At 45.7% G+C, this 25,311-nt stretch overlaps 2 protein-coding genes across 2 annotated transcripts in view; both read right to left on the reverse strand.

Moving 5' to 3' along the window:
* Positions 1-454: 454 nt before the first annotated feature.
* Positions 455-2,646, reverse strand: LOC119388872 (THAP domain-containing protein 1-like). The gene is made up of 5 exons (XM_049415275.1): positions 2,429-2,646; positions 1,696-1,849; positions 1,520-1,585; positions 1,132-1,197; positions 455-594 (listed from the first exon to the last, which is right to left on the reverse strand). Exons 1-5 carry the CDS (start codon positions 2,588-2,590, stop codon positions 455-457), a joined length of 588 nt encoding a protein of 195 aa, XP_049271232.1. The 5' UTR covers positions 2,591-2,646.
* Positions 2,647-5,846: 3,200 nt separating this feature from the next.
* LOC119391397 (neprilysin-1-like) overlaps positions 5,847-25,311 on the reverse strand; it is a 42,524-nt gene continuing 23,059 nt past the window's right edge. Inside the window, exons 10-21 of the mRNA XM_049415276.1 lie at positions 24,427-24,658; positions 23,596-23,694; positions 22,009-22,086; positions 21,340-21,452; positions 18,457-18,515; positions 16,533-16,584; positions 14,630-14,697; positions 13,626-13,756; positions 12,265-12,330; positions 12,006-12,113; positions 6,874-6,950; positions 5,847-5,953 (exon numbers count right to left, since the gene is read on the reverse strand). Of these exons, the coding sequence (XP_049271233.1) occupies positions 5,854-5,953; positions 6,874-6,950; positions 12,006-12,113; positions 12,265-12,330; positions 13,626-13,756; positions 14,630-14,697; positions 16,533-16,584; positions 18,457-18,515; positions 21,340-21,452; positions 22,009-22,086; positions 23,596-23,694; positions 24,427-24,658 (1,183 nt within the window). The 3' untranslated portion in view covers positions 5,847-5,853. The remainder of the gene's footprint in view (positions 5,954-6,873; positions 6,951-12,005; positions 12,114-12,264; positions 12,331-13,625; positions 13,757-14,629; positions 14,698-16,532; positions 16,585-18,456; positions 18,516-21,339; positions 21,453-22,008; positions 22,087-23,595; positions 23,695-24,426; positions 24,659-25,311) is intronic.

Below are 25,311 nucleotides of genomic sequence, written 5' to 3' on the forward strand. Positions count from 1 at the left end.
TAGTTGGGGCTCCAAGAACTGTTCCCGAGGATGGGTTGTACACTAAGCCTGGAGCAAGCTGCATCTCATCGAGCAATAAAGTGGCGTGCCGCTTCTCTGGTGACATGAGGCTAACCTATGGAGTGGAAAGGTTTAGTTAGGAGATGCAAACAGCGGTGCTATGGTAACAAGATAGGTCAAGGGTCATGGGCACCTGTCTGTGCACTTACCTTCAGTGCGAGAGACTCCATGATGTCCTCCAGCAAACCTGGTGTGAAGTTGTACCCTTCCAAGTGACGATGTAGGGTGCGTTCTGTTGGCAGAGGTTGTCCAAGCTCTCTGACTGAGTCATAGCCACGTGCTCCACAGGAAAGTCTCATTTTCAAAGCTTTTATAACAGTCTTCTTAGTCCATCGAGTCCCCTGCATTGTTGCCATCTTGAGACATTTAACTTCGTCTTCATTCAAGTATTTGTTTAGTCCTGCGACAAGCGCTTATTTGCAGTTAGTGCCTGCAAACGCTGCCTCTGAGCAAGTTGAAGCTTCCGTCGCGCCGCCTGAAGTTCAGTTTCAAGCTGTGCCACCCTCCTCTGCAGAGCTGCTTGTATCAACAGGCCTGCAATAGTGCACCGAAATTAGGTCTAAAGCAGTTGCCAATGCTAAACAGGCAAGAGCGGGGGCTAGGTGGTGCTTCATATTGAAGATGTCACGCCGATACAGAAAGCGCATGCAAGGAACAGCCTGTTTGCTGTTCTCTGTATGTGTATTCTGTATCAGTGTGATATCTCCACTAGTTTTAAATAGCATTGTTAAGAATGCATTGCTGACAGCAAATGAACTGCATGAAAGCAGGGAAACTCAACACAGAAACATTAAATAAGCACAGGAATATCTAACATTCCCGCATGTTTCTTTTCCCTTGTTGCCTTCATGCAGTTCATTTTCTCTCACTTTGCACGAGTTGTACACAAATCGGTGCTGTTACGGGTATAATGTATTGCTTTTTACAAAACAAAGGGCCTCAACCTCCTAGTAGCATGAAAACTTGCATTGAAAGAAAGGTTGTGTGAGCTTCCGTAAGTATGTCGCTATGCGCAAAAGAGGCATTGAATGATGGCACTCAACAAAATTCGAACAAAACTGTTTAACTCACCAGCCTGTGTACTTTCTGGCTGGAATGGGGCAGGAATCTGTGGGTCTGGTTGCATATCAGGAACATCTGCATGGAGCACGAAGCAAGGTGACAATCAGCAGTGTAGAGAGGCATTGGTATCTCACATGGGGAATACACCTACTTTGGGCCACACAAAATATCTGCTTGTGTGCTTGGATCAGCTGTAGACACAGCTTTATTAGACGTGAAGGTAAGTTGGAACCATATTTTACAACACAAAAAAAGATTGTAAATTACAAAATATTAAATATCTCTGTGCTGTCTGCACGGCATATGTCGTCTGTACGTATGTAAATCGTTGAAGAGCATAGGCACGCAATTTGCCAGCTGATGGAAAGGTAAGAGCTCACAGACGGGAGAAACTTACCATTCTCGGTGTCCACTGGCTGGGGTTCGACATCGACCTGTGTGTTTTGCTTGACTTTGGGGTCATCTGGGACAAATGATAATTCAAGAGTTGTTTTCATTGCAATATTCAAATTTGACTTGAACGCTGTGTATAGCATTCAAGATCATTTGTCCTAATGAACACCATGAACATACCAGTACTGTCCACTCTTGTTCTTTTAGGGGGTGGCGTGCATGGCTTTGCTACTGGTCGATGCAAAAAGATGCTTGGCGTCGCAAATGGCCTTAGCTTCTTTTCACCGGTATTCTTGAGAATAATCGGTTCAAACTGGTCTTCGGTGAAATGGTCCTGTAGCAGAGTTGGAAACGACTTTCTCAACATTTTGTAAAACGAAGTTAAAAACGCGCGCAGAGATGGAAAAGTCTAACAGTAGAACTCACTGCCGAAATTTATCAACTTTTATCGCTATAACAATAATAATAATTGCTGGGGTTTTACGTGCCAAAACCACGATATGAGTAAGAGGCACGCCGTAGTGGACTGCTCCGGTAATTTGGCGACTACCTGGGATTATATTACGTGCACTGAATACGCGCCGTACACGAGCCTCTAGCATTTTCGCCTCCATCGAAAATGCGACCGCCGAGGCCGGGATCGAACCGCGTCTTTCAGGTCAGGAGCCGAGCACCGTAACCGCAGTAACTGTCATACCACGGTGGCGGACAAATTTTGATCGCGTGCAACACAATGCGGATATCTGTCGGCGAGTTAGTGCGCTTCCCTCGCTTTATTTACTTGCATGCTAGGTTCGTACTGCATGACCTACGTCAGCGGGTTCATAAAGCACTAGAATGAATAATCTCGACAAATGTGGGCCATCAAAACCAGCGCGTGCTTTTTCTTGCGCCTTTGTGTCGCGTTACTTACCTCGCATAGTCGTGCAGTGGCCGACGGTTCGAAGTCTTTCCGTCCAATTCTGTGCAACCACACTTTTCTTCTGGTTAGGTTCTGTTTGCCCCGCGGGATGCAAAATAACTTCTTGCCGTCTTCCGTCCGGTTTCGGCACCCAAACGCGCAGCAACAAGGCATATCGGACTTTCCAGAACGAAATCACCGCACAACGTGCATAGCGGAACAGGCGAAGCGAGCGCTCTCCTCCCGGGGCGCGGGAACCTTCATGGCGGGGCAAGGTCACGTGTCACAGATCAGCCTATCGCGGGCGCCGTCGGCTTCATGAAAGCTTTTCGATACTTTTGAATTTATTGAGGGATTTTAAGTCGGTCAGGCTACGAGCGCTGCCTCACGGATTTTGTGGTGAACTAAGGGAACCGCCGCCGCAATGGGAAAGCGAGCGACGCGGCGGGCATCTAGTCAAGGAGGCATTGGTTAGGTAAAAGGCGGGGCGAAGGTTGGGGTGAAGGGGGGTTGGCAACGGCGCAACGGGTTTTCTCATCAACCACTGCACTGAAATTGTTGTGCTTTGTTGCAGTTCACAGAAACTTATAAAATACAGGGACTGTCGCAAACAGATTTTTCGTCAAGCTTACAGCTCAGTCGCATCTGAAGCGGATGGAACTTTGATGAATTGCAAGCAACGGATATTTCGGTGCAAAGATTCAGATTTGTAAGCAAAAGCTTTTACTTTTCGTGTGCGAACAGCGTCCACAAGCAATACAAATGCAAGTTAAAATTAATGAAATAAAACAACGCACGATAAATTGCTTTCCATCTCGCATTTGCAACGTTTCGGCAGTAGCAACATGATGACGTCGTCGGCATACATTGTTTCAACGCTAAGAGCCCTGTACCACCTCTCGTGCTTGGTGAAAAAGACAAACAAAGAGAAAACACATACAACGGAAAGCAAACACTGCTGCGAACAGCTCAGTCGAATCTTGCAGTTGTGCGCGGCAAGGAGAGTTCAGGAGTGGGGCGCGAAGTTGCCTCTTTCTCAAGCGCCCTCAAGAGAGTGTACTGCAGCAGACCCGTACACTCTCTCCAGAGGGCCGTCATACAGCAGATTGCTGCAGTTGGTCGATAGCTGACATAAACCAGGAGCGGCGCTTGGATCAAAGGTGCTTCTTGCCACGGAGTGCCACCAGAAAATTACACAGTAGCGACACTAGCGCGCACTGGAATAACACCGCCCATGAAACACAAAACCTCTATAAAACGTCTTTAAACCGTTTAAAACCTATATAAATTTCTATAAAACGTTCTATAGAGGTTTCGTTGTTTCGTGGGCGGGAGCTGTCGCGTTTTATGACGCGCGCTAAAGGTCATAACGCGCTCGTTGCGTAGCTTATTTCCTCTTTGTTATGTGTAGCTTCCAGCGTGTTCATCGGGACGAAAGAAGAGCGACCAATCCCTGTAACTCCGCTCGTACCTCACGGATCGAAAAAAAAAAATATTGCGGCGATCGATTCGTGAGGCAATATACACCGCGATAATGGAAAGGTGGTTCAGGATCCCTTTAAATAAAAGCGCTATAGAAAGAAGACGAACCTTTCCATGATACTGCATCATGCAGCTCCTGCTCCCGCCATAGAGAACGCCTTGAAAGAGAAAATAGACAACCACTCTTTTGAAGCACGAAGCCACAAGGAAATCCATGCGGATTTATCAGATAGGAAAACTTAGTTGAAGAAAAATTCGTCCCGTTCCGGAGATCGAACCCGGGACCAACGCCTTTCTTTTCGCCCCGGGTTCGATCCCCGGACAGGGACGAATTCTGCAAGCTGCTGAAGGGAGCCGATCACTGCTAAGCAGTTTGATCAGGACCGGGCTTAATCGCGATCACAGTGCACAGTGTAATATCGGTATCCCATGATGCGGTATCGCATTGGCTCCCTTTTGCAGCTTACAGAAGGGAGCCAACGTAGAAATTCAGTGTAGGTGGATGACCAGTGAAGCTGTGTAGCATACGGCACAGATCTGGCACTGGATTTTGATGAAAGGTACAGGGAGTCCCCTTTTGAATTTAGCGTATGCTGCTTTAAAGCACTTTCTCCAGGAGTGGCACGCGTACCTTATTTATTTGTTAATCTTATTTATTCATTAATACATTTATTTATTTGCACATTTGTTCACTCAACTATTTACTTATCTGTTAAATAATGTACTTATAAATTAATTAGTTTACTTTGTTTATTTTTAGAGCACCAGTGCTGGTGAATACAGTGGGGTTTGCCCCGTTTCTGTAGCACATATATCCGCTAGGGCTTTTCTGTTGAGGGTAATTCTGTTGAGCAGGTAACCGATCACGGTGTTACGAATCGCCTAGTTATATAGTATACATGGTATGCGTTATTTGCTAAGTGTTTCCCCAGGCTGCTCCCATTATGCAGTTGGTGTTAACAGCGCAAGAAATTGCACTGACGTGAACGATACACAGCATGTTTTCTCTTTTTGTCTTTCTTTAACAACGGTGCTGTTTAAGCCGGTCGTGAAAACTTTGGTATCCGCAGAAAACCACAGGCGGGTATGCGCCACAGGAATTGGGCAAGCCCCTCTACCGACTGCAGCAGGCGCGAGCGTTAAACGAAAACTCTGCTCGCCCAAGTGGAGCACGTGAAACACGTGAGAGAGAGAGAGAGAGAGAGAAAGGGAAGAAAGAGAAATAAAGACAGAAAGAACGAGAAAGAGAAAGAAATACAAAGCGACAGACAAAAGGAACAGACAGAAATAGAAAGAAAGAGAAGAAAGAAAGAAAAAAAAGACACAAGGAAAGCCTCCCAACTCCGCTCTTTCTTCAGGCTTCGCGCCAGTAGTGCCAGGCTGCCATAAATTTTCTTTCTTTTTTTTTTGCGCTCCGACTCAGCAGTACGTATTAGTATATATGTAGCTGTTTCGTAAGAGGACGGTTTTATATAGTGACTAAAAAGGAGCTCAGAGAAATTAAGACTCCTCGGAGAACCGAGTTCTGCGAATACGTTCTTCGGGCTCCAGGCCCGACCATCGGCTATACACGCAAACAACTGTATATGGTATTAGCCTGAACGAGGTTGCAGGAATGCACGAATGTTTGTACCCCCCCCCCCCACACACAAACACACACACACACACACACACACACTCTCTCTCTCGTGGCTTTTAAAAACAAACAGTAAACCAGAGTTTCGCATATTCATTTATTCATTTCAGTAATTTGACCTCCCTCTAAGCCAACACGTATACTCCAAAATTCAACGTGATGCGAAGGTATGATCGCGATTAGGCGTTTACTTGATCATAAAGGTGCCAAATAAACTAATAAATGCAGTTTTGCGAAAGATGGAAATATCGAGAAAAAATGCGCGATGGATGCTATAGCAGCCTGCTGTGGCGAACGCCGCGCATAACACGCCGGCCGACTACCAGACCAGACACCTCTGGTCGGGACTCATGACAGTGCCGACCTTGCATCCGAAGGCGTCCGCGAACCTCTCGAAGTTCATCAGGGGAATCATGGTCCTGCATCAGGGGATAAATATCAGATTAAGTATGAAAACAAGTTCATAAAAAAGCATGTTTGTTGAATATAACAAAACAACTGACGGACTGCGAAAGGCACCGGAGTGTGCCTTTCGCAGTCGCAACCATACGTCATCAGGTCCGATGACGTATGGTTGATTTGACGCGTGGAAAATGTCTTCTAGTTTCGGTGGTGCTTTTCTTCGTTTTTTTTTTTACCTTCGTGATAAAAAAACAAAACAGAACAGGAATCACTATACCATGAATAGATGAAAAAGGTCTTTTAGAACGGAAATTAATTACAGACCTACAGAAGACGTGGGGAGATGGAGCCCGTGGCATGCTTAGCATTTAACAAGAATGACCCCCCCCCCCCACCCCCCACACACACACTTTTCGGTATGATTTCAGATCGAAATGTTCAGGCGAAGTTGAGATAGAATAAAAGTGTACGGAATGAAAGACAATATGTCTTGAGAAGCTGCCCGATACATTATATGCGCAGAGTCACGCACGTTTGAGGGAAACACTTCATAGTATTGTCACGTTGCAGTAACAGCGGAGAACAAATACGACTAAGCTTAGCAGTCTCGAATATAACTGATCCGTGGGCGTTGTGATGCTGGAAACGAAGCCACGGATTTCATTTCCTGCCATGGCGGCCGCACTGAGGTTAAGGGCAAAAAAAAAAAAAGAGAGAGAGAGAGAAGAATGCTGGTGTACTTAAACGGAAGCATGGTTAGGAATACCAGGTGGCCCAAGTTAATTCGAAACTCCTCGCTATTCCCCGTGACTCGTCTGCCATTTTCGTGTGTCGTTAAACCCCGAAAGTTTATTGAACCGTGCGTGAGGCGTGTTGACAATGAAAGACGTTTGAGTTCCGTTATTGCCTCTAAGCGTGACGATGGTGACGCGCTCACCTGAACCGGTCGGGTATTTGCTCCCGTGGTCGCAGGTGGTAGTAGATGGAGCGCTTGCGCGTAACTTCACATCTGGTCTGTGGGTCAGAAGGAGGAATAAACGAACGGAAAATAAGGCTAGCAGTTAATACACGGACACCGAAGATGTAGTAGTCAAACGCATGTCCCTTATGAAAATGACTGTTGATTTTCCATTGCCGGAGTATGATCGAATTATTGATTTTATTGATTATCAATGATTCGGCAATACTCATTGACTTGCTTCAATACTTCGTCAACAACATTTCTGTTGAGCAGTTCGCAATAAAAATATCATTGACTCATTTCTATTGAAATACCGTTGAGGGAATATTTCGTCGACAATAATTCTGTTGAGCACTTGGCAATAAATATTTCATTGACTCATTTCAATCGAAATACCATTGAGGGAATATTTCCTCAACAATAATTTTGTTGACCATTTTGCAATAAAAATTTCATTGACTCATTTTTATCGAAATACCATTGAGGACATGATTCGTAAACAATATTTCTGTTGACCATTTTGCAATAAAAATTTTATTGACTCATTTCTATCGAAATACTATTGAGGACATAATTCGTAAACAATATTTCTGTTGAACACTTTGCAATAAAAATTTCATTGACGCAATTATTTTGAAATACAATTGAGGAAATATTTCACCAACAGTATTTCTGTTGAGTATAGTTTGCAGAGTGTCGGAACGGAACGAAAACCGAAAACGAAAAACGAAAAAAACGATATTTTTGACCGGAACGAAAACGCAACCGAAACGCTATTTATTATTTCGTTCCGGAGTGAAACCGAAATTTTTTCAATCGTTTTTCGGTTCACGAGAAAATTTCGCAATCCGGAACAACTGAGCTCATGCAATGTGAGCATATCTCAGGGTATAGTATTAGCGCGTACCTTAGACAGGAAAAAGCAAAGATATGTTAAAATTGTGCGAAAAACGAGAACAGTGGCCACCAGAGATGTTCATATTACCGCAAGTGGACTTTTGCGCGCCTGTCAAGCAGGCCAAAGTGGAGAGGGCATTGTCGGCGCTGAAGTTTGTTACAGCGAAAGCTGTTATGAGATCACAACAGCCGATTTTGGCTCCATAGTTGTCCGCAGCCGCCGGTGTACGTGACAGCTATCGCGTGGTATAAGAAAAAATTAAATGAGAAACAAATTTCTAGGATCCGCGCCCTCTGCGTGGCAGTCGGGTCTTCCACCACAGTGTCACGCTGGTGCTTATAACTCCATGTCGGGCAAGGAATCGCGTTAACATATGTCGGGCAAGCGTCATGTCGGGCAAGGAATCGCGTTAACAAATGTAATATAGGGGTGGCAGAAGAGTAAAATAACAACCAGTCATCACACAATGCTAATAGCGCAAAGAGTGTGTGGTTTAATGCTTCCCACCAGTGTTGCGGAGTTACCACTCCGGAATTGGAATGACTCCGGAATCTTCAACATTTTCGCGACCCCGCAATGGAATGGGGACCACGCTCGGAAGAATGGAATGGGAATGGAATTACGTCTTTTTCCAAAAATAGAGGACGTTTTCGTCTACGTGCTGTTTTTCAAGCTTCAAACGTTAGTAAGTCAGAGCCTCGCAAGTTAACACTAAAGCAGCATTTTTAAAATGGCTTAGCTGATTACAAGGCACGGTACGTTTATATGCAACGCGCCTACTACAAACGGAGGCAAAAGTTAGTGTACAAACAAATGCATTATCCCAGCAGATACCGAAGGGAGAAACAAATTACCCCTGCGCGTTGGTTCCCATTGGTTCCCATTGGTACCCCCACCCGAAAGTGGCGAATACTCTATGCACAGCCTGATCTTTATCTCACGAGCAGTTTAGTACCTGACACACGTAAATAACCTTTGCGAAAAGGAAGATTGCATACCTGCGCACAGGCGAACACAGAAAGTTCTCCTCACCCCATCCATGCTTGCGAGGCGCGCTTGACAAGCGTGAGTGCTGACGGGCAGTGCGGCCCAGTGTTCCGTATTCGATGCAAAGGCGCTTTTGTCAGCATAAAAATACGCTATGTCGTCATTTTAGCATTAACAGATTTAAGCTTAAACAATATTGAAACACCACCATTCGTTCAAACATGTAGACCACGCAAATACTATCGGTAGCGGGAGAGCTGACCCTATGGGAATTAGTAGGGTGGCTGTACTGCACGATATATGTCACCAAGCTACTATTCCTCGACCTTGGCAACATGTTTTGCGTACTTTTGCAGTTCTTAATGCATTTGATGACATCAGCTTTATGGGGCGTTCATTCTTAACTCGATAAAACTATGAAGATGCCTTTCCTATGTTGAGGAATTACAGGAATGGAATCGGACTGCCAGGCCATTCCCTGAAGGCCAATGGGCTGAGTTTTTTTTATTCCGAAGAATTGAAAGGAATGGAATTGCGGCAAGTTCTAATTCCCCGCAATGGAATTGGAATCGAATGGAGGCGCCCATTCCGCAACACTCCTTCCCACCCACTGCAAAGTGCTCAGCCATAATTATTCATTATCAGCCACAGCACAAAGTGCTGATAATGCCTTACAGATGTGTAGCCGGTACCACGATTCTCCGAAGAATTAAGAAAAATGGCATAGTGGGAACTTCGCTACTTCAGAAAAATTGCGACGATTTATGACGTAGTGGGTACGTTGCATGTTTACTTATATTAGTTGCCCCAAGAGATAACAACGGGCTCTACGAAGTCCGCTCTTCCAGCTTTCGCTGTGACTGTGCTGCGTATTCGGCACAGGCCTGGTTATCCATCAGAACAGCGGTCTCGCACATCAGGGAGTACACTCAATGACGTGCTGTTTCTGAGATTGTGCTCACTCCCTTAATACAAGGAATGAAGCCAACAAAAAAAATCGTATTTTTCTTGTGAGAAAATAAATACTATGACTTTGAAATGAATATTGGTTTGTGCTACTTGGTAGGAATGCCTGGTACAGTTACTTCCGCTCCTCTGAAGAACGTGTTGTACCCTTGTCCCACTTTAAGAGGAGAGCAAGTAACTACATCACAAATGCAATGTTTTTTTTAATGATTCCTTTGCCTTTTTCATACTTTCTTTTTTTTATACAAAGAAAAAAAAACCGTTACGAACCGTTACGGAACGTTTTTTTTTTCGTTCCGGAACAGAAACGAAACGGAACTTTTTGCCGTGAAACGAAACTAAAACCGAAACGAAAAACATTTCGTTCCGACACCCTGATAGTTTGGAATAAAAATGTCATTGACGCAATTATGTTGAAATACCATCGAGGCATTATTCACTGCCAGTGGAACTTGGTGCAATCAATGCCTCATAAATTTTGATACTGTAGGTCAGTCCAAAACGCACACACACACACACACACACACACGCACACACACACACACACGCACGCACACACACACACACACACACACACACACACACACACACACACACACACACGCGCGCGCGCGCGCGCGCGCAAATACACACACGGACGCGCAACACATGCGCGTGCGCACTGGTCAAAGTTCTGACTCACGAAGCCTGTGCCACGGCCAAAACGTTCACAAACCAGTAAAACGCACGCAATTTTCGTAAGTACGCCCTTTCATTTCTCTAACCATATCCATCGCAAAGGCAAACTTAGCGGTTAATGAACACCCCTTAACTGCCGCTTGAATCGTTCACGACGTTCTAACTCTCTCCGCAGCGCTTGCTTATGCGATGTTTTGATTGCGAATATTATGACAGCCACGTGGGAACTACCACTTACTGGCGTACAATGTCCCTGTAGTGGGATGTCCCCGTGGTGGGATGTCCCCGTGGTGGGAACTACTATACACTTACTGGCATACGCCAATAAGTGGTAGTTCCCACCACGGGGACATTGTATGAAAACATTAGAGTGGTGATTATGATTTTATTAGTTTCGTAGTAACAGTGGGACTACAATAGATCAAGAACTACCGTGGAAGTCTCATTTTTGAATTTCGCTCCGAGACACCAGAGCTGGTTAAAGCTACCCTAACGCCACAGATGTCAGAATGACTATCTTGTTTTATATTTATTTTCCGGTAGCTTAACAGTAATGATACTCAATAAGTTCAATATTTCTGGTTATTAGCTATGTAGTCTCCATTTAACGATAAAATAAAGTTAAGTACTATAGACCAAAACTGACACATTGGACTTTGATGATGACGTCCATCACGGCGACCTGGTGCGCACAACATCTTCAAGACGGCCGTTGCCACAGCTCTTTTGTTTGGCCATCTTTTCCAGTTCATCGAGTATTGACCAACAAACGGCGAGAGCAACTCTCACTTTTGTGGTAAATATATATGCTACTGTAGCTATATATGTACTCAGAGAGAGAAACAACTTTACTGGACGGAAGACTGCTTGGTTACGGCGGGTGGAGCCCCTCTTCCAGAGCCTCACTGGCTAGTGCGGCTAGCCAGGCCTGGTCAAGGGTCTCCAATTGGCTTCCCAAGTCCGGTTCACAGAGTCGTGCCTACCACGACCAATTGCTCAGCGTCACGGTCGTTATATAAGTATAGCGGCGAGACGGCATCTGCCGGACGCTGCGTGCATTGGTTAGTTATGTGTTCGAGTGTTGGGACTGAGTTGCGCCGCTGACGTTTGGCCCCGTGTTTGTCGGGATAAATTTTATGGAGTATATGTAAGTGTGTGTAGATGCGTGCATTCGGCGCCATGAAGTCCCTCGCCTGCAGCTTGTTAACAAAAGCTCCACCTCACCCCAAGCTAATGCAGAGCAGGCGTTTTTGGACAGCCATTCTGCAATAAAGAGCGTCATCCTTTTTTATTCGATTACCTATACAGCAGAGGCCAGACTTTCCTTAGAACATACTACACCCAGCACAACAAGAAATGGTATGTTTGCACTGATATAGGGAACACAGTTTCGTTCTGAGCCAGTGATTTCGTACGAATAACGGAACAGATGACATCTGCATCGTATCCCGTCAAATCAATGGAAGATGTAAAACGTTTCGTCTTCTGGCAGTGCGCCACTTCCTCTAAAACGGGACGCGAAATTACAGTCTACGCGCAGTGACAAGCAGTCCGCACTTGCAGCCGCGCTGATGCGTACCAGGGCGTAAGCGATGAAGAAGATCTGCTCCATGGTCCGGGGTTCGGTGCCCGGTATGGTGTACAGCGAGTACAGCTCCTCGAACTTGGTCTGGAACACTCGAAATGCCTACGGATATACGGGGAGCTACGTAAACGGGTCTTCAGCTCAATCTCACGTTTCATCTGGCATAGTGAGCTGTTCTTTTTTTCATGCAATTCACAACTTTCCCATGCATTTCACATCACAGTGTTCGTTATATACTATATAGAACACATACCTTGAAGGCTAGTCTTACGCCCGCGTTGTCGGCCACGCTGGTCTCCGCGGTGGTATTTATGTCGAGCTGGAAAGATAATAACATGTCGGCTAAATATAGGCCATCTCTTCAACCAAAGGTTGTTAAAAAAAAAAGATTGTTTTGTCCTGCTTTTAGTACAAACAGGAACCCAGACGTACCTGTTTAGCAAATGCATGAAATGCGAATGAAAAGACGGTAGCTAACGAGAAAATACGTGCGTCTCTATAGCAGTGGTTGAGAAGGCGGCTTGGGACTAAAGAAGGTTGAGGAATCTAATATAGAAGAGCGCGTTAAAGAACCGCTGCTGGGACAGGCGTGCAATAAATCAGACGTTATTCATCCTCCTGGTCGTCGTTTCTCTACCTTGCCATTGTAAGTACACGCTCCTGCATCATGCATGCGATTACTCGCCTTACAGGGACACGCTTTGCCACCCGGTGGCGCTTTGCGGAACCCGAAACTAGAGTTACTGTATATGCTACCTTTAAAGGTAGCATATACAGTAACTCTACCCGAAACGATGCAAAATAGCTGACTACTCGTAAAATTATTCGCATAACAGCGAGTTCCACAGCGCGCAGGACCATTGCATATTTTTACTGAAATAATATATTAAATATTTACCATAATTATTGATTGATAACGCGACCTAATTTTCCAAAAGTGCACGTTTGATTCACTAGCGTAGCCAGAAATTTTTTTTCGGGGCGGGTGGTTCAACCATCGTTTATATAAATATGTTCGTGCGTGCGTTTGTATGTGTGCGTGTAAATAGACACGTTCAAAACGGAAAAAATTCGGGGGGGGGGATTTGAACCCCCCCCTCTCCCTGGCTACATCAGTGGTTTGATTGGACCGTGTCGCAAATATTTGGAAGGTAAGCGCCGATTGTCACATGCGGGGCAAAATGACTCACGAAAGTAGGCTTCTCCTTACAAGTACTACGTACAAGGAGAAGACAGATTGGAAGGGGCCAGTACTTGACTCGGTCAACGCTCGCATGTGAGGCCAAGCCGGATCGGTTGTCGTAGCCAGAGAGGCGTAGGTTTGGCACTAGCCCGGAGGGAGGGGGAGAGGTGTCAGTGTGAAGCCGGAGTAACGGTGCATTGAGAGCGACCGAGGTACGCACAATATATCCGTTACCGACCTTGTGATCGAAATGGGCAACTTTGTGCAAGGATCATTCCAGCACTATACAAGCAACGTACATGTCTAGAACAAAATGCAGTAGCTAATTAGGGCTGTTTCCTTTCTTTCTTTCTCACTGTTGTAGGCACCCAATCAATTCAAGAATGACTACCGCAATCACAGACACACCACGGCTGAAGACACATGCTTACCGGGAGTCCCGTGATGGGATTCGTGAAGGCGTGGTACTGTTCCTGTAGACAGCGCACTCCGGGCAGAAACTTCTGGCGCGTCTCGCGTGACCACCACTCGGAGAGCCTGCCGTTCTCGTCGTACAGAGACCCTGCGCGACCATTACGTTTACGAAGCGTAAAGCAGCCACCACACTGAAACACACGTCTGAGTAATACGATTCCCTCTAACGTAACTATTATGTTCGCTGAATTGTTGTAGCCACGGCACAACAACGACATTGACATAAGGGACAGTACACACGATGCGCATTGCGTCGTTTCGGGAAACAGGTTCCTGTACACTGCTGCCTATTTTTATTGGGTATCGTGCGTCAGTTGCGTTGCTAGTTTGCCTGTGAAATATACAGAGTAGCAACTTGTCTCGCATTCTCACATTTTCATTTCGTGGGTCACAGCGAATTTTTGAGTCAGTACACTTGGATACTTCTGTGTGTGCCGCTAAATTTGGGGAACGTTTCCAAAGCAACATTCACAATGAAATAGGATTGCTTTTGATGTTTGCAAACATTAGCTTTTTTTAAGGAATGAATTGTTCTAAAAGCTGTTGATTTGTAGTATTTTTAAGATTAATTAAGACTACCACTGCTAAAGTGAGAGTGTGCGAAGACGAAGGTGCATCAGGAATGTTATTACTCAAAGCTGCAAGGACGTTTAGAGTCCTGAACATTTTTTTATTACATGTTGACCATATATTAATACAATGCCATTTACAAGCTGAACGCAGGTGCCCTTCGGCAGGAATATTATTTCTGGATCTTTCGCAGCATTACGTAGCGATTTGTGATATTACGGGCGTGCTTTCTATATACGTTGACGCTTTTTTGTGACATAATCAAAATGACATTCTTCAAGACATGTGCACTGACGCTAGAAAAGAATACTATCATAATAAAATTCACCACCCGGTCTTGGCAGACTACAGAACAAGTTTTTATATCGGGAAAACGAAAGGCAACTCTTACCTTGATCTCCGAAGCCGTATACAATCTGCTGGGCGATTATAGAGCCCAGGGCGCCGAAGTTTATTGGCCTGCATCATGAAGGGACAGAAACTCGCATTACATAATGTTGGGTATCACGCTTGGAATAATGGGTGAACAGGTATCACGATACTTCAGTAATGGTCAACGCAGCAGGCACGATCGAAGAAGGTGACCGCCAAAGTCAGCTATAGATTTTTTGTTTAAGGATGTGCATATCTCCATACTATCCGTTAATCATGAAAAGCTTTGGACATGTCAGACGACCGACATGCCGAATGGCAGGCTCACTGCCTACCATATTGCCAAAGGTGACGCAATATATCTTATCAGAGCACTGTAGTTGCAACTTAGTTGTTGAATATGTGGACCAATCGTGTGCGTATGCTGTCGTGGTTACGTATATCTTGTACCAAAAGCTATCGGGCGTTGTGGCATGCACAGACAGCCATCAGAGAGAATTCATTAGCACCAGATGCCATAGGTGTCCCCACCTGCCAAAAGATGAGCATATCGCATTTCTACAAGCTTCGGCGACTGTTTTCACATTAGGCTTATTGGGCATGTATTTAGATACAGAACTACGCGTCACCCTCACACATTGTGGAGTCCCACAATGAGGTCTTATACTTCGTTGCACAGTCGTAACGAACGAAAAATGAACCGCTATTTTCGGGCCTTATTTATTTAAACGCGATTTATTTCATTCCGTACACAATTTTCAGTAACCTTCCTACAACCTTACCGAGTATATCCTTCGTATTTGCGGAAACATTTAATTAGGCAGGACGTTTGGCGATGAAAACAATAAATTCCGTACACAGATTATCATTCAGGACTGGTGTGTGTAAGTGCCCAATCAAGATAGTGCTATGTGGTGAAGCCACACGATGAAACGATGACGCGACCGCTGGACGGAAGCACTTCCAATCCAGCGGCCATGACACGGTAGTCGATGTTAATTCCTTCTCAAGCTATTGATTGTTCGAAGGGCATAAAATGATCATAGTTGGAACCGGCGACCTTTGATCCGAACACGCGTCTGCGATAAACATTTGTGCGATCTTACGTTATTTATTTACGGATACATCTTAATCTTGTTGTTCGTGTGATGTACACACGAGCAACAAGATAAACAACAATCAAAACGCTCCTCGAACTCTAGTTCCTAATAGCACTCCGTCGTGGTTCTTTACACGTGTACTCTTTATTGCGTGCTGCGAAACAAGTGAAACGACATGACTTCCAAAATGTTCCCTTTGCAGTATACCTTGTTGCCCATATGCGATCCGTACATGGACACAGTTATATCAGAGGAGGAGACAGCATTATAAGGACAAATACACCAAAGGAACGAATACCACAGGACAAGCGCTTGTCCTTTGGTACTCATCTACTCAACTCATGTCAGCTAGCTATCATCAAGTTGTTACTAATGAAGAACACTGCCATTCCACCGTTCACACGCTGGTGTTATTGAACGTGAACAACAATGTTATCTCTTTATCATTATCATGATATTCGGAGCAGCCTACTCTTTGTGACCTAAGCTTCCTGATCATTACACATACGTCGAATCCTAATGCTGGGATTACGTATACGGGTCGGTTGATTGGTTTGTCAGATTTAACGTCCCGAAGCGCCTAAGGCTGTGAGAGGCGCCGTAGCGGAGCGTTCCGGTTAGGGTAACTTCGATCACCTGGGGTTCTTTTACGTGCACTGATTTCGCACAGTAGATGAGCCTCTATAGCATTTCGCCTCCATCTAAATGCTACCGCTGCGGCTGGGACCGAACCCGCGTCTTTCGGGTCAGCAGCCGAGCACCGTATATCCACTGGGCCACCGCGGCGGCCACATGGAAATATGCGTGCCGTATATTACTCACGGAGGCATGTCGACGAGAAAAAAGGGAAACTGGAGGTACTCGAGTGGTAGCACTGTAACAAAGAAAAAGAACGATTAAATTTATTATTACAATTATTACAATGCTGCTGACGGATAACACATTAATGCTTACTTTCTTGGTTTCAATAATTTTCATAACATGGGATCACTGTTTATTTTCTTGCGGGCTTCGCGCTCTTATAACGTAGCTTCCCAAATTGTACAAGTCATTCTATCCTTCCTTATCAGTCAAACTTTTCTAGCGCTTATTCGCATATAAGCAGTCCTTACGATACTTTCCCTTTCATACTTATTGTAATCATCTTCATTCCCTGCTATCCTCGCTGCCTGCTTATATTTCCTTGTTTGTTACTTATGTTCACTTATAGTTCCACGTATGTTTGCATCAAGTGCATTAGGTAATGACTACTGGTTGCGGCCTACGCCGCCTGTTCTCCCTCCCGAAGTCACGAATATAGCTTATATTTTTGCATACATGTCCAACTCCATTTTTTGCCGAATTCGGATCATGCGAATGATACTGATTCTGCCTAAAAAGACGGCACACGGCGCTTACACAGAGGCACTCACACCTTTTAGACCTTATATGTATAAACTGGAACTGACAAGGTTGTCCTCTGAAGTTTATGAGACTTCATTCCAGTTGTAGTAGTAGTTTAAACGTTCGTGTGTGTTTTAAGGCGACATTTTTACGTACGATCAATAAAATGCTTGCGCAGCATACAGATGGTGTTACAATAGCATATCCACGGAGTGAATGATGATGAGTGGGCGAAGCTGCGGAGGTTCATCGGTAAACCGTGAATCTTCCGTGAATTCTGCCCAGTACATCATCACCGACGTGAGATCGGGCGCGTTTATACTAAAGGTTCGATGAGTTATGACGACTTGCAGCTCACTTTAATTTTACATGTACGCTGTGAATTTTCATTGTTTAGAAAACCATTGCTTTAGAAAATATCTGGCGTCTTTCGTTAAGCAGCTGGCGTCTTTTCGTTTTGCTTTAGAAACATCTGGCGTTCTTTCGTTTTGCTTTTAGAAAACATCTGGCGTCTTTCGTTGGTTTATTTCATCAATCAACGGCGTTTTGAACAAAATTTTTATTGTTTAATCACGCACAGGAGAAATCTCACCAGGCACTACCTTGGAGGTAAACAATGGCTGCTAATGGGAATGAGACACAGAAGAAGTCGGCTTTTAGCTAACACTTACACTTCTACTTCTACTAACGTTTCCTATTGGAACATGCCAATGGCTGCTAATGGGGAATGAGAGACAGAAGAATTCGACTTTTAGTTAACGCGCACGCTGCGAATTTTTTATTGTTCCACAACGCACAGGAAAAATCTCCCACCGGCACCACCTTGGAGGTCAAAGCGTAAGACTGGTTACGCACTACGACTACTGCGACTACGACTACGAGGGACGAACGGGTGCCGCCTTAAGGAGCTTCGCCCCTAAAATACGCCAAATATGAAGACACAATATGAAATGTGTTTTTTTTTTTCTGTGACAAGAGGAAAAAAGTGTTAAAAGCTGAAGAGTGTTTTTACTACTCACTGCTATAAATCTGACCCCATTTGACGTTATGACATGACGAAATGTGACCAGCTTTCGGTGTACTGCTTTTGTATGCAGATATTTGAAAATACGCGCTCGCTGTAGTTGCACAGTGAATATGAAAACGTCCTGAGCAGTGCTTAAAGAAAGTAAATGTGAAAAATACACTAACGAACATTTAACCGTATAGGAGTTCGACAGTCCAACTTGTTTTGCGCTACCACCACGCTTGCTCGCGCAACGGCGACACGGGGAACATGTTGCCTCGTTACAAAGCTCGGTTATAAATATAACGCATCACGTTGGAGTCTGCAGCCCAGTGTGCAGAAGGCATGGTCACTTACGCAGGTAGTTTCCGACAAGGCTGTAGTGCATGCTTGATATTGGATCAGACGGAAGCCACCTAATCGGAGGGACGATAAGTGCGATTCATTCGATTACGTGCAAAAACAAACAAGCAAGCAAGCAAGCAAGCAAGCAAGCAAGCAAACAAACAAACAAACAAACAAACAAACAAACAAACAAACAAACAAACAAACAAACAAACAAACAAAAAAATCACAGCATATCCACGGGGTGAATGATGATGAGTGGGGCGAAGCTACGGAGGGAATCATCTGTAAACCGTGAAACTCTTCCGTGAAATGCGCCCAGTACATAATATAAAGAGTGTGAAACATCGTGTATATATTAAACATCAAACTTTTATTGTACTGTTGGTTTACGTGGTCCCTTCATTATCACTTGTGATCGGTGAAATGCAAGGAAGAAGTCCGCTCCCGAGCGAAAGAGCGCCAAGAGCGACCGCATTCCCCGCCCGCCCTGTGCGAATTAAAGGCAAGGCTAGAGGGAAGACAGGACGCGCGTTCCACGACGCGAGGTCGGTAGCATGCCCAACGAAAGCCAACGGAACGCGATCGTGCAAGTGCTCCGGCTTCGCATCGCCTCATGGTTCCATTTAGCGTCCCAAAACCAAATATATTGCTCAAGGTGTGCCTTGCGTTTTTTGTAGAAATAATTTCTTTATCATGTACATTAAGACGAAAAGTTGAAAGCTCACTAGAGTGTATCGCCCGCAAAGTATGTCTTTTAGTGTGATTTAACTCTCGTACGGCAGGGTCCTCGCGCCGTTGCCGGTCCACCTCGCCCGTTGACGATCGGGCGAGGTGGCTACATACAACTACTACCACCACCTGCTACTACTACTACACTTTAAGAAAAACATCTGGCGTTCTTTCGTTCTGCTTTTACAAAACATCTGGCGTCTTTCGTTGGTTTATTTCATCAATCAACGGCGCTTTGAACAAAATTTTTATTGTTTAATCACGCACAGGAGAAATCTCACCAGGCACTACCTTGGAGGCAAACAATGGCTGCTAATGGGAATGAGAGACAGAAGAAGTCGGCTTTTAGCTAACACTTACACTTTTACTTCTACTAACGTTTCCTACTGGAACATGCCAATGGCTGCTAATGGGGAATGAGAGACAGAAGAATTCGGCTTTTAGTTAACGCGCACGCTGCGAATTTTTTATTGTTCAACAACGCACAGGAGAAATCTCCCACCGGCACCACCTTGGAGGTCAAAGCGTAAGACTTGTTACGGACTACTACGATGACGACGACTACGAGGGACGAACGGGTGCCGCCTTAAGGAGCTTCGCCCCTAAAACCAATCCACGACTTCGTCTTAATATTTTTTAAAATGCATGTTCGCAGCTGTCCCTCTGCTACACCTGAACGAATACATCGTAAAAATGGTTGAAAATTGAACACATTTCGAAACTTATCAGGATTAGCTCTAAACGACGGGACAGAAACGACACAAGGCGCGGACTGTATAACAACCACATTTCATTTGAAATAACGTATGTACCAAAAAAAAAAGTTCACCGTCGATTACGATACTGCCTAATGCGAATTCTGAGCGCAGCTTCGTGTTGGGGTATAACGCCAACTGTGTTTGAAGTTTTGGCCATCCGCAGTTGTAGCAATGTAACATTCGTTACGTATTGCCACAGAAAGTGTAAGCACTCGAGTGCTACGCACACCACTCTGTGCATTGCAGGCGTCGCGAACCAAGCGAAACGCCGACAGCCCCGTTAGGACAAGCGAAGCTAGCCGCAGTGCACGTGCCAGCACTGCATGCATGCGCACGAGCTCCGACCAAGAGGCCAACGCGCGTGACGGAGGAAGAAAGCGAGGTTAGAGGCTAATGGCTCGTGATATTGACAGACTCCGCGTTCGCTCTCCTTCGTACTCGTTCGCTCTATCGGTTACGTCGACGCCAACCAACAACGGCGACGTCGCTCAACTCAGAAACGAGCGCCTAGGAGCTGCGCTCTGAGAGGCGATGCACACACAGGCGCCTCGTGTCGTGTTCCTCCTGTGTTGCCTTAGCGATACGTACCTCCTAGTCATTGAATGACAGTTCATCGAGATGCACATAGAGTTATCCATGTATATATACCCCACATGAACGCTCTATACTTCACTTGCATGACATCGATTTCCGCAATGAACGAGATTTGCCGGTTTTTTTCTGTAGCACACTGTACGCCACTGTTTTTGGCGCTATATACGGGCAAGCCTCAACTGAATTTTAGGATCATGCGCGATCAGGGGCGGCACCAAAGGAGGGGGGGGGGGCACGGGGCAAGCGGTAGCCTCTCCACCCACGCCCCGGCGCTAGTAAAAATAACGTGGCGCCGCTCCTGTGCGTGATATGGCTTTGGGGCGGAAACCGTATATCACGCACGCAAACGATTATTTCGCGGTTGACAGCTAGATGACTCACGCAAAATGTCGCCAAGACGTTTTTCGCGATAACAAACTCATTATCGCTAAGGTGGTCTTCGCCATGTTCTTTTCTGCGAGCGATCAGCGGACGATAGCTATTGTGTAAAGGCCACTCCGTGGTAAAGGCCTTCATAACGAATATCTAGGCGCAACTTAGCTCACTCCCTCATTCACGCATCCATCCACACAAGCATGTACTCAAGAGTCTGTGCTTGTGTACTTGAGTATGTACTTGAGTATGTACTCAAGCACATACTCAAGCACATACTCAAGCATGTACTTGAGTATGTGCTTGTGTGGATGTGTGCGTGAATGAGGTAGTGCGAAGTTGCGCCTATATAGTTACTTCATTATGACGACGTACCAACTAGCCAAACGGCAAGTTCTATTAGGTTATAAACGTCCCGTAGAGGACATAAGAACTATACCCGAAATCGTTGGCCCGGCTGGCCTGTCTTAGTCGGCCGTAGAGGATTCGGTTGTAAATCCTAGTCGCTATGAGGACGCTCCTGAAGAAGTCTTCTTTCCTCAGGTCGGGAAGCTGCGACACAACGTTGAACGCATACGGGATGAACCTAAAGCTATATGGGTGAATCTATACGGGATGAGTTATTCGTGACCACTGAAGACGTTCGCTCGGCGCGAAATAGCAGCCACGCAAAACCAAGGAAGAAACAACGCCAGAATTGTCGAACACAAAATGAGAAGAAATACTAATGCCATGAAATCTTATTGCCAACTTGAAGAGTTAAGAGGCGCGCCCTTATTTACCAACGTCTGCCAGATCTAGAACGCGCCGATTTGGTACGGTAAAAGTATTCCTTCAAATGTATTCGTCGCGTTATTGCACAAGTCTGGAAAACCGAGCTGACGCGCACATCCGGGCATCCATGCAAGTTATCCGGGTACTTATATGCCTATTGCACTATGGTTCTCACGGTAAGGGTTACATGAATTCCTTTCATAATGGTAAAAATCGGAGTTATAGCTGGTAGGGATTCATATTAGAAGAAGTGAGCTGTGTAGACAGGGAACACCTTTTTTATTATAATTAATTCGCGGACCTGGCCGTAGATGTGGAAGCCGTCTTTGCTCACCTCCTTGTAGTACTCGTCCAAGTCGCGGTCGCTCCTAATCCAGGGTGGAAATCCGATGTTGAGCTGCAGGCGATGCAGCTGCGACGCCGCGACAACAGGTGGACGTAAAGACGATGTCGGAGTTAATAAATGTCACCAAATGATCGCTCCCCACAAAGCTTACGCTATACAATGAAAGCCGTGCTCGCATACATATAGTACTAGATGCTGCTGCAATAATACTGCACGCATTCTTAAAAGAAATTGCCGATACGACGTTTTAGTCACCATAAGGACAATAAAGAACGTTCGTTAAGACCTGATTCAGGCCACCCATACGTTTACTGCGCTTGTAAATAGGGACAGATTTACAGGACGCGACCTGGCTTTGTGAATGCAGACTCAAAATTATGTTAGGTATTCTTCGTTTATTCACTGATCCCATAGCAGTGCTAGCACACTCCCCCAGTCGAATCGGATAATATGCCAGCGTTATGGTATTACGTAATAGCAATGACCGTACTATCGGGCGCCCGCGCGTATCGTTGAAGAGGCAACAGAATGTTCGTGTAGCAATATAAACGCAAGCCCAGTACGCACGCCATGTAGCCCGTTAAAAAAAAATCCTGATAGGCTAAAACGATCTGCAACTTTCAACGCGTCGCACAAAACTATTTGAAAGAAACTAACAGAAAGCGAGCAAAACAACCGCTCGAGTCGAAACTCACCCGCCAAGAATGAAAAAGAAAATACATGAAAGAAACCCATATTGCAACCTACGCGCATGCTCACTCGTAGCTTCAAAATTAAAAAAAAAGACAAAAAAATCAGGATCCGCTATTTGCATTTATCTGTTTTCACTGCCCATTCGTTCTGCCCTGACGGCATTATGGCATTATCACTGAAGTCATCACCCACTCAGTGCGATTAGTGATAGCAAGCTATACAAAACGGAGTGACATGCATCAACACAGATTCCATCGAGTTTTTATCCTTGCCCGAATATACTTTTAATTAATACATTCGCGTATGCTCGTGACACAATTTTACGGATGGGTTTAGGTGCCATAATATTAGGCTGTTAACCTTGCCGTTTTATACCTTTAACAACTAGGCGAACAGTGCTACGGTAGACGCAAGGCGCATGATAATGGTTGTGTTTGCGCATTCGACGTTGCATGCGTTAATTTCACTTCACGAGATACAAAATTAGGAAAAGACTCCTTTACATCGAGAAACTCGTTGCGCACTACGAAGGACACTACGAAGGACGAGTTTCACCATGTGCCACCACCAACAGGCCTATATTCATGCATCCTTCAAGTCGCATTAACAACTCACGACGGCGGAGACCTTGTGTCGAGTGTAAAATCGTCTACTGAGAGAATCCGTCGCCTATTTTAACGGAGCTGCGTTATTTTTGAGAACCGACATTCGTTTGTCAACTCACGTCGTTATATAGTTTCGTTAAAAAGGAATAAACACAGCGCCTGATCTTATACAGGCGGCGGGGGGCCGACGGCACACGAATTGGAAAATGGAAGACACTGCGCCGCTTCCACATGAGGAAAAGGCCGAGAAAAGGAAATATTGCTCAAAAACGGACACCTTGACTAACGCATGCTCCTTGGTCTTCGGGTCCATCCAGCGGTTCATGTCGATGAGAACGCTGAACGCTTGTCGCAGCTCCTCGGCCATGTTGTAGACCTAAATAAATAAATAAAGAATGAAAAAAAAAACACAGACAAAGGCGTCAGCTACGGGGTCAAAGGTGTGCTCAACCCCCTCCCCCATGTAGTTGTGCACGGCGGGAAGGTCGAAGAAACCCAGTTGTCGCGTGAATTTATTCTGTAGACGGATACAACTCTTTAGAAGTCTGCGCTAGTTTCCTCGTCAAAGGCGGACGCACACGGGCCTACACCAATCGGTACGCGCACTCAAGACTGACGTCACGAGCAGGGCGGCCGGTGGGCACCACCTTCGGAAAGCACTGCCGAGTGCACGACTATTTCCTTAATCGCGGAGGCGATAGGCTGCCGCGCTTCGGTCGTCTGGGCGGTGCCTCTTTGAAATTCTTAAGTTTTATCCGACTATAGACATGTAGTATACCGCTGGAACGAAACATGACTGAGTAAACTTCATTTTGTGATCACAACACGCATCTTTTTTTTGTGTGTGCGTCTCCCTCAATACATAGTTGTACGTCGGCTTCTACTCCGTTCCCTCCTACCATTGCGTCACGTGACGTCACGCCAAAATTAGTGACGTCATGATGATGTCATCAAGCGATTGTGATTTTTTTTGCATCGCTCGTACTGTGCCCGACGCCGCGGGACGTCGACGGTCAATTTTCGCGTTTGACGAGGCATCTAAGGCTTTCGCCTTAATAAGCGCGCGTGACAGCGTTGAATCCAGAAAAGGGAGAGTGCGAGCGCTCACCCCCTTGTACCGCAGCGAGGCCTTGGTGACGTGGCGGTCGAAGTAGAGCCTGCCGACGGCGAACCCGAGCAGGCGCATGGTGAGCCGCACGCACTGCCTCGGCACCTCGGTGGGCTCCTGCAGCAGGTAGCGGTAGTGGTCGAAGCGGAATTGCGCCTGCCGGAACCGGGCCATGGCGTGCTGGCCCATTTCTTGCACGATGCGCCAGCCCAGATAGTTGGCCACGATCGAGCTGCGAAGCGCGTGCACTGAGCTTCGCTTATTGCCGGCAAAAGTACGACTCGCACTTACCGTCATTGACTTTACGGCCGTTCAGCGGAACTCGCTACTGTTCATACTCCCGTTCACCGAAATCCACCATTGCAAATAAAGAAATACTCTCCAGCACTTTCTCCTATCCGTATGCTTACGGCTATACTGACACCCATATTCGTCACTTACTAACGCTGTATCTAACGCCTGTGAAATCAGTATGGTATGAGTATGCGTGAATGTACTCGTGAGTGGTATGTCGACTTATTACTTAGAAGCTGGTGTACGCTAGTTTTCAGCGGATCGCTGCCTGCTTAGACCGAGCGCATAGACCAAAACAACGGTTGTCGTCTCGCCATCGGCCGCTGCGGCGGCGCGCCTGCCCGGTGTTATACGGTGGTGTGTACCGGTGGTGAAATGAAGGCCCTCTGCAGGACAACACGTAAAGCCTACATGGAGAATTACACACTTCGGCAAAAATTGTGGCTTTGCGAAAATTTCACGCCAAACATGCGTTTCGCCATGCGCTTTTTAAGGGTCCGCTCAAGATGCTGACAAACGCTAATAATCCGCCTCTTTCATTATCCTGTGCTTCCCTCTGCCGTATTGGTAGGGGCGTGATAGTGGCCGGGA

This window comes from Rhipicephalus sanguineus, chromosome 4 (assembly GCF_013339695.2).
Source record: "Rhipicephalus sanguineus isolate Rsan-2018 chromosome 4, BIME_Rsan_1.4, whole genome shotgun sequence".
Taxonomy (NCBI): Eukaryota; Metazoa; Arthropoda; class Arachnida; order Ixodida; family Ixodidae; genus Rhipicephalus; species Rhipicephalus sanguineus.